Here is a 10,301-nt window from a genome sequence, read left to right as displayed (position 1 = left end):
CTGCCAGAAGAAGAAGCCCGTTAGGCACCTGGAGTCCTTCCAGGTGCCCTATAAAAAGGGGCCAATCGCAAGGAGTCAACAGCCAGAGTCAGGAGGAGGAAGGACAAAGCCTTTGTGGAGGACTGGCTGAGAGAAGGGAATGTGTTGGTCCTTTGTGTATTGTGTTGTGCTGTGGGGAGCAGAGAAAAGTGCTCCCAGACTGTAAATAAAACTGTGTGTTGTGCACTAAACCTGTGTCCTGCCTGTCTGTGTTGGGATTGGGGCGGCTATACGCCACTGGACATCACAATGTCTTTGAGGATGCAAAAGGAACCTGGAGTATAGAGAGAAAAACATAAACAGATGCAGAGAAGAACACACAAACTGCACACTGACCAGGCACAGCATTCAAACCTAGGACGCTGTGGAAGCCACTGTGCCACCAGAAATAACGTAGTACAATCTGAATGTATGTGGTGCTCATGACTTTCAAAGAGGCTAAAAATGATCCTTAGTACATTAAGTACTATGTAAGTACTTGTTTCTGTAATTTTCTAGCAGTCTGAAAAATGAAAAATATGTGTAAATTAATTTTAACTCGCTAGGGCAAACAGACTTCTTCTAATGCCAGTGTAAAGATTCTTGATGATACCATATTATTGTTGCAGACTTGCAGCCTGCTCAGTTTTGTACTCTTTGGATGTGCTGGAAAGGACTTGGCTTATGCTGGTTATTATGCAAAATTGCAGGGCTCAGAGCACTGTGCTTACCTACAGGATTTGTGTTTTGCTTGAACTTTTTTAAGGATGGAACTCCTCCACTGAAAGTAAGCATGATGGTTTAGGGTTGTGCTACAGCTTTGTAACATCAATATTTGCATATGTTGGACTTCTCCACTGACTATTGTATAAATCGGTAAGTTTAAAGAGGATGTATTCAACATTTCAAATCAATCCTAATACTTTATACTGCAGCAGGAAAAATACATGCAAAATGAGCTGTCCTTCCAAAAAACAAACTTTTGGTGAATCATATTTACTCAAAAGCAGCAAAGAATATCACGTCAAAACAAATATGATAGAGCCCAGTTGCTGACTGTGTGAAGCCTGCACATTCTTGCTTGAAATAATTAAATTCAGTTCAGGATTGTGGGGGTGACAGCTAAAGCCTATCCAAGCACCACTGGGTGCAAATCAGTGACCAACCGTGGGCAGGGGACACTGATTACAGGGTTTAATTACATATGCATTGTGATAGGGCAAACTTGGAACTGCCAGTTCATGTCCATTTAATTGGCAACTATAAACTGAGTACTAAGTGAAGTACTAAGTGGGTGTGTGTGAGTCTGTGATAGATTGGTGCCCTGCTGCCCATGCCTGCCAAGATAGCCTGTAGTGTCCCATGTAAGGCTACATCAACATCATTTTGTGTTTTGTTTGCGGGATAGTTGCCTCCATTCTGTGGATGTGTCTACGTGGCCATATTCACTATGCACATTGCTAGTCAAATGAGATGGAGGTCACATGGCATGCTGTGTCATCAAGCCCCTTCTATTTAAGACTGCGGCATACTGCTTTCAACATACTAGTGTTGGATCTTTTGTCATAATAAACACAATTGTTTCCAATTTATTGTAGTTAGGTAAAGGAATCTCTAGCTAAAGTTAGGACTTTTCTGGCTTAAAAATGTTTCTATTTTGATTACATTTCTTACTAACATGTTGGTTTTGGTCTTCTTGTTTCTTTGTTTTTTGTTAGATAACAAATGGTTCATTTTTCAAATTCATCACCACATTTTACAACTGTGCTATCCCCCTATGGTAAAGCAGATCACCAAATCAATATGACAACCATTCCAACCAAACGAATATTAAATCAGTTTCCTTTTGATGGTAAAGAAAGGAAAAGCTGACATTTAATTTTTCAAAAAAGCCAGCCTTGAATGTGACACAGTGTCCAAGGCATTTCATTTAAGTCTGCATGCTTTTGTTCAAGAGGTTGTAATTTTTCTTTTTACAATATGAATGGGAAACGTTGCTGTCATTTTCCACCAGAAAGATTTCTATGATTTCTAATAAGGCTAGGCACCCCTGTCCTTTGCTAGTGGACAGAATAAATAAGGTGAGCAAACAACATACTGTATATTTAAATATTTTCCTAGTAGTAACCTTCTTTATACAACAAGAAGCCAATGTTAGAAAGTGGAAGTGGAGGTCACATGGATCGCACTTTACCCTTTTTAAAGCAGTAGTATTTTCATGTATGAAAGACATAAATTAACAAATCAATTATCCCCCTGAGCTTCTCATTTGACCTCTGCCATGTTAACACAGTCCTGATACACAGTCAGTCTGCATGGTGAAACAGACACAAATTGCGAATGGCTCTACAGGTCCGAAAAAGCAGCTCAGTAATGACATTGCCTTTCCAGAGCTATTAATGTCACCTAGGCAGATCCCAAAGAGGATTGTGTGTTCATTAAGTTGTATTCAGATTGTCTACCTCAGTATATGAGCCATGCAAAGAATAAATTATCATTGAATCATTAAAATGATAAGCAGATGATTTTTCTTCCCTGTTCTTTCTTAGTCTTGAACCTGAGCAATATGGCAGCATTGAGTGTACTGGTAGTAGAACCCACTGGCATGTTTTTCTTTTGACTTTCATCAATACATGTTTTGAGAACTTGAGACAAAGCTTTTTTTAACTTCTACAGGACAAGTAAACCTACAATAACAGATGGAGTCTTCGCAGGGTGGTCTGCAAGTATAAGGGGTGGGCACATCAGTTTCATTGTTATTTTAATGTATGCAAAAGTGGTAAGGCTTACCACTTTACTGCCATCACATTATTTTTTCAAAATTGTGTAAGTATTCCGAGACTCTAGTGAAGAGTGCAAGAATGAACAGAATTGAAGATCTGTTCTTGCTGTATATCTGTCTGTTACTTATCAGTTTAAATTTAAATTGTGGCAGTTATCTTGGATTTTATTAGCCATTATCCATTATTATTTTTCTATTTCTTCTCAATGTCTTTTGTGGCACCTAGTGCCTAGTTGTTTCTCCAGACTTAGGGTACAAGACGTCAGCGCTATGGAGACATATTGGGGTTATATTAATTTGTCAGAACTTCTTCCACAATCCTGACATTTAAATCTCATTTTAAGACTCACCTTTTTTCTCAGGCTTTTGGAGAAATAGAATAATGTTTTTGTTATGGTTTGGCTTGGGAGTCATTATGTTTTTATACTTTGGTGTTTGGAGACCTGTTTTCCAAAGACTTTGCTAGTTTAGTCTTATTTTTGCTTTTATGTTGCCATTTTATTACTGTTTGAATTTATGCAGCAATTCCTTCTTGGAGATTCAGTCGCAGTGATATAAGAGACTGGGGGGTGGCATTACATCAGGCAGTTGTTTCTTGAAAGTCAGAGCACAGATGCCAGTATGCACCATTTACAGCTGGTATTCTGCAATGAAAAGTCCTAGTCATAGTGGTTTCTTGGGACGCTGAATCCATTTCTGACATACTCTTTTTGGTTTATCTCCATTTTGACATAGTTGATTGTTTTTTTACGTCTTTTGCCATCAACGGTTTGTTTATTGTGTGGAAGGGTTGCTTCAGTGTTTCTATGGAAATAACCTGGAAGTCAACAGCTCAATGGTATAAAGTTCATACTGGGTACTTTCTCATTATTTAAGCTTGGCCGATAGTTCCTGAGGACTCTAAGCTGCTCTAGTTTCTTTCCAATATTAGGACATTTGTCCTAATTTCTTTGACTTTGAATTAGGGTTTAGTTTTGGGCTGATGGAAGGTTAGACTGATCTGATTTTCATCTTTGCGTGTTTGCTGATTCATGTTTGATCCTCTGGTCCACATTTCAAATCTTTTCTGCTATTCTTTAGCAAAACAGGCATGTGGATTCTATACAGAGGCCTTCTGGTAGCTGAGGCAGCCAACTAGAGAATGGAGAGACATTCTTATATTGGGAAAGAAAACTAAGCACTTGTAATGAATCTTCATTTTGACATATCTTGATCTGATTTATTTAATTTTTGGAATTTTTGTACCTTTTTTTTCATTATATATTTATTTTATCATCGTCTCACTGATATTTTGTTGACTTTCTGATGGCTGTAGCCCTTTTGTTTATATCGGTGACACCCCTTGCCAGTTGGGTGGGCATTGTACACCACATAGCATGGGCATGGTTTGTGATGTCTTCATGTCACTTTGCTTCATTGTTTTATCCATACATTGGATCAAAGGCAAAACAAGGAGGTTCAGCATTAGGTGAGGGAGAGTAAAACAAGACAGTTTTGATTCCAGCCTGCTTAAATATAATCCACTTGCCAGATTCATATTGTTCCCTCCATTTCCTAGTTAAATTCTATCTCTTTTCTACATGAAACAACTCCTGTGGCCAACTCAATGTTCACATCTGGCAAAAACAGGATTAGGCAGAAACAACCACGCTAACATCTTCAGTTCCTTACTGCAACAGGCTAAAAGGTTAAAAGAAAATAACTTCTGTATTTTGTGTGTGCTCTGTAACAACATAACAGCCTATTAAAATCAGGTTATCTATTAGAAGTAAACATACTAACTCAGGCACAGTGCTTGCCCAACAGGGGCACACATAACACCCACACAGTGCTTGTGAATGCCTCATGCATGAGAATTATGGTTCTTAACACAGCACTTGAAAAAGATGAGATGAACACCCTGGAGTGGCACAGAGACAGCAGCATTTGCCCAAATTTGCTTGAGATCAAGTTATTGTTTACTGTATTTGAGATCTTATTTATGAATTGTAGCCAAGATTTTGCAAAATCAAAACAAGGAGAAAGAAAGTTGTGAGTCAAGTCAAAAAAGACTATTTCTCCTGTTTATGGTTACAGTAGCAACAGGTCCAGCAAGGCAGCCTTGACTTCCTGATCCCTAAAACAGTCTCCATGGAATTCCAAAGTGTGCCCATGTAAAATCCTTGCACCATTCCCTGATCTCCTCCTAGTGGGCTTTGCCTGGGCACATCCATCACATATTCAATTAGACTCCTTTGGGGCCAGAGGATTAATAACTTTATACAGAGGCGATTTTCCGATTGCCAAAATTCTCACTATGCTTATATAAAATCAAAAAGTCTGAATAAGCATAATTGCCTTAATAAATGTCTTAATTCAGGGTATTCATTAGAAATATGATGATTTACTTTGAGTTAGAATTGCATAATATGCAAGAATAGTTGTGTCACATATTTGAAATAGTAAAATGTGTGCTTCAATTTAAATGTTTTAAAGTCTAAATATTCTCAATTGTAATACAACTTTGTCATTTTCACACTCTGATAGTAAAGGATCAAAAATCACATCATATTCACAATCACTGACCTTGAAATAGCCTAAAATGATACCCAGAATGCTTATATTTGAAGTTTGTCATTTGTAACATTGGCTATTAGAGGACTAGTATCGCCAATAAAGAGTCAAATATCAAAAAATATTGTCATATTCATGATCAGCAGCCTCAAAGTTGTGTAATACAACACTGCACTTGCCTATATTACCAATCCCCATTTTGTTGACGTTTTGTGAAAAGGAGTAACTTTGATCACTAGTAACCAATTAGGGGGCGAACTCCTGGGATCAGTTGGTGTGGCATGCACAACTTCAAGTCTTTCTAATCATTTTTGCTTCAGAAAGCTATTCATTTACTCTTTACTATAAGGGTCCAATTTCCTGCACATCATATGGTCCAACAATGGTCTACAATTTATGGTTTTCGGGTCTAGAGGGCAAAAATAAAGGAAAACCCCAAATAGCTTGACATCTTGCATAACTAAACATCAAGATGAGTCGAACGGTATATCATATCTGGGGCATTTCTCATACTGGTGAGTCAGTATGTGCTGGCCAAAACAGAACTTAAGTAATTTCAAAGCATTCACAAGTAATTCTTCTAAATATAATATGTCTAGAGAAAACTGTTTAAAAAATGCCCTAGCTCAAACAGATAAAATTGTGAGGAGTCTGTGAAGAATTTAGGAAGGAAAACAAGTTTGAATACCCTACCCCGGATTAGAGGAATTCAGAACTCTTATCGTGTAAACTCGTCAAAAATCCAGTTTAAGCTCATGCTTAAATGCTTAATATTTGCAGGTATATTATAAATGAGACCAGATTTGTTCATCATATAAAGTCACTTGCTGAGACCCCTAAGCTTCAAGCAGCTCCAAAGAAAAGCAGCTTCCGTAGTGGAAACTGAACAAAACTTCCCTCTTTCCCCCAAGGTTTCACACTGCGTTTGATGCATATGGTTGGCCAGCATTAACAACAACATAAAGAAAGGCTTGAATTACTATCATTACCATCCTCCCCACCAGTACTCAACATCCAGTTGAGCTTGAATTGAGCTCAACATCCATCAGCTGAGCCAGCCCTGCGAGTGATGAAGAGTGTCAAATGTTCGTGTCCGCCGTACGGGAGTGAGGAGCACTTTAACTTGACTGTTCCACTACACTGAGAGCCTGGTTAGGATATAGCACCCTCTGTGTTTGTTATCATGCGGAAACACAAAACAGAAGAAAAAGAGCCAATTGCTTTCTTTCATTTTGAGCTTAAACCTACTAAGATAATATGTGAATCCAAAATAAACATTTTTGAATTCTGCCTTGTTTTTATTATTATTATTATTTTATTTTTCCGTTCTAAAGAAAAAGAATTGACCACTTCACTGTCCTAATTTGCAAAATCAACTCTTAGACCATTTCAGACTATAAACAGACTAAATGAATGAATCAATTAAGTAATCAATCAATTAATTAATCAATTCATAATATAAAGACATCAGCAGATCACATACAGGTGAAATTCCCAAAAAAGGGTGAATTGATGAATAAAAACAAGATGCAAACAAACGAGTCCTGAAATGAACAAAAACATTTTGTTTCATTTTTTTCTCTTATGCAATTACTGCATGTTAATATAATTAAAACAGTAACCCATCAAATCACAGTGAAGGCAATAATGATATCCCATAAAGTTCTGAACAGTAGTGCAATGTTGACGCTCATTTAGGCACACAGGCATGCAGAGCGAGCAAAGGACAAAAGGATGGATCCAAAAACGAGAAATTAAAGAGAGGTGGAGGAACAGTGGAGGGGAGGGAAGGGGGGACCCGAAATGCAACTGAATCAAGCTAAGAACAGGAGGTCTGAGCGAACCAAAGTGCAATTTGGGAAAAAACACTATGAGAATTGGGAAAGATTTAAGGAAGGAGAAAGAGGAGGGGAGGCTTCTCTCTTTTTGGCGACCCTCTTTTTGGAAGTGGATGCAGTTTTTGTAGCCTCTGGGCATCCACAGCAGACGGGAAAGGAGCTTAGTAGAAGTGGGAAGGGCATCACACAAGAAAGGCACAGTCCCGTTGTTCCATTTGTCACAGCCTGAAAACATAGGAGACAAACAACACCTTATCAACACAATGAACAGGGAAACCAAGGGGACCAGGCAGCCAAAGAGACCCCCATACTTACAAAATCTTGTAATGTCATACTAGTTTCTTTATCCTGTCACATAAAGGTAGTATTACTATTCCTGGTTATAACCTCAGCACATCTCAGGCTCAGTTACATGATACGGTGGATAAAAAAACACAGGTAGACAGACATGCGTTTCAAGCTTTGCAAGCCTGCTGCTTCCATATTAACAGAAATGACATCAACCATTACTGGGACTTCAAAGCTGGGAAAATTGACTACCATGTCTCTCTTGTTAGCAATGAGTCGGTCCAAAAAACCAAATTTAGATATAATTAATCACTTAATTGCATTACAGTGGCTGCAGTGCAATCCATACTTTTAAATAGTTAAGTCATGCTTTCTTTTATTTCCTAACCAACATAATCTAATTCAGAATTGTAGGGTAGACAATGTTTAAATAAAATAAAAATTCAATTCTGCTAAAGGGACATATTTAGCAGTACTTCACAGATGTCATTTGGTGCACACAAAGATTCTGAAATACTGTGCATTAGCATTCAATACAAGTGTGGTTATTATTGGTCTTCATTAATAGTGTAACGACCTGGCAGTATCTAATCAGTAACATTTTAGAATAAGCATTTATATTGGTGAAAAGGATTCTTTTCCCTCTTTTCTACTCTTAAAGTTTTACCCTGGCTTTTGGCCTTCCTCTCTTTCTCTTCGGTGGAGGGCTGAATTGAATTTAGTCTTGTTAAGTTTGACTTAGATTGTATGAATGTTACTTGCTTTTAATAAAATCAATATGCCCTCCCCAGAAAGGACATAAAAGAAGGGGTTTGACTGGTGCTTTGTTTGGCGTATTGCTGGGGAGCTTGTGTAACGTTAGCGTGTACATCCCTGAATCAGAAAAGAAGTCTGAATGGCATGTTCTGGGACTGTAACACCAGGACGTCTTCAGTGTTTTGGTGTGAGTAATGCAGTGTTCCCGGGTCATGACTCCAGTCAAATAAAGCAAGCCGTAGACCAGCAACAGGTGTATATACAGTAATCCCCTCGCTATATCGCGGTTCGACTTCCGTGGCTTCACTCTATCATGGATTTTATATGTAAGCATATCTAAATATATATCACAGATTTTTCGCTGGTTCGCGGATTTCTGAAGACAATGGGTCGTATTATTTCTGGTACATGCTTTCTCAGTTGGTTTTGCCCAGTTGATTTCATACACGGGACGCTATTGGCAGATGGCTGAGAAGCTACTGGAGCACGCGGTTAAGTTCCTGGGTGCTGATTGGCTCAGCAATGGATAGCAGCATTCGATTCACTTTGCGAGCGAGGAAGATAACGAACAAGAGGACCCAGCACAGGAAGAAGATGCTGGCCTAACTCGAGTGTCTCGCGACCAATCTACGAACAGCAAAAGATCTCCAGACATCGGCTAGAAGAATGGGACCCCCCGCAAATGATTCGTTCTTTGCAATTTAGAAATGCTCTTGGTGGACCGCCACAAAAGTGTATAAAAACCTCCTTACACCAAATGAAAGAAGCAGCGCCAGCAACTGATCATCACGATGTTCCTTACCCACAAAAACACTGCGTAGTACGCCCTTCAGTGGAAGAAGAAAACCTCCAGACGACAGACGGCGGTGCTACAACAGTCGCCTGAAGAGGCTCCTTTAGAAGAGCTGTAACGCTCTCCTTTGTTGTGCAGTAACATCTCAACGTTATCGGACAAGTCGTCGTGTCATTGTTGGTGAGTACCCATAACTAATTTTCTACATACTTAGCTACATGTACATACGTTTAGTGTAACAGTACACACATTTTATACAATTTTTCTTGCATTGTACGTATTTATTGCTGGTGGCCTGTCTATCGTAATGGCTGTAACATATGTGATATCGGAGACGCTCAATATCTTTAAAATAACATTTAGGTTTTACTGTATATAAACAGTGTGTTTACATACATAATTTCAATGAATCTTACCAAATATCTAAGAGAATATAAAGGGTTTATGCTGTATAACTGCGGGAAATGTTTATAAGAGTGTGGGAGAGTTTATAAGGGCTTAAAATATATAAAAATAACCATATAAACATGGTTTTTACTTTGCGGATTTTCACCTTTCGCGGGGGGTTCTGGAACGCAACCCCCGCGATCGAGGAGGGATCAATGTATAGTGAAGTTATTAAAATATGTTTTGTTCTTTTTCTCTTTTTAGTTTATCTTTACATAAAATATCCAACATTCTACTTTTTTTAATCTTCATCCCACCACAAGTGTTTTTTTTTAAGCCAGAAGACATTCTCTACAATATGCCATATAAATGCTGTCCAGGCTCTCTTAATGCTCCTTATGTCAGGCTCGTCCTTTGGCATCTTTTAAATGTAGGTGACAGTCCGTCTGCTGTGATGCAGTCCAAGCAGCAGACGTGTCATCGGTGACCCCACTGAGCAGCATGTGGATTAAGGGGGTGATGCCAGGCACTGGCAGCCTTGGTTATCTAGTGCAGTGGGGCTGCTAAAACATGACTGGCCTACTCACGAAGTCTGCAAACTACTGAGCAGATAGTTTTACTATTTGGTGAGAGTGGGCCCTGAGATGTACTGCCAGTCCCATCATATTCATGCAGAGGACACGTTTTATATTTAAATGTGTTACATGGCAATGTTTTCTATCTGTTCTCAGTGCCTATAAAAGTATTCACCCCCTTTGGAAGTTTTCATGTTTTATTTTTATACGAAGGATTTTCTTTTGACACTGATCAACAGAAAAAGACATTTTCAGTTTCAAGGTGGAAAACAGATTTTTTGCAGAATGGTCTAAATTAATTACAAAAGTAA

General features: G+C 38.6%; 1 protein-coding gene across 1 annotated transcript in view; it reads right to left on the bottom strand.

The window, feature by feature from the left end:
- Positions 1 to 6,890: 6,890 nt before the first annotated feature.
- The window catches only part of ksr2 (kinase suppressor of ras 2), a 272,560-nt gene continuing 269,149 nt past the window's right edge, over positions 6,891 to 10,301 (bottom strand). Inside the window, exon 20 of the mRNA XM_051921346.1 lies at positions 6,891 to 7,416. Coding sequence (XP_051777306.1) covers positions 7,410 to 7,416 — 7 coding nt within the window. The 3' untranslated portion in view covers positions 6,891 to 7,409. The remainder of the gene's footprint in view (positions 7,417 to 10,301) is intronic.

The sequence above is a fragment of the Erpetoichthys calabaricus genome, chromosome 18 (genome assembly GCF_900747795.2).
Source record: "Erpetoichthys calabaricus chromosome 18, fErpCal1.3, whole genome shotgun sequence".
NCBI lineage: Eukaryota > Metazoa > Chordata > Cladistia > Polypteriformes > Polypteridae > Erpetoichthys > Erpetoichthys calabaricus.
This window is presented reverse-complemented; position numbering and strand designations above follow the sequence as displayed.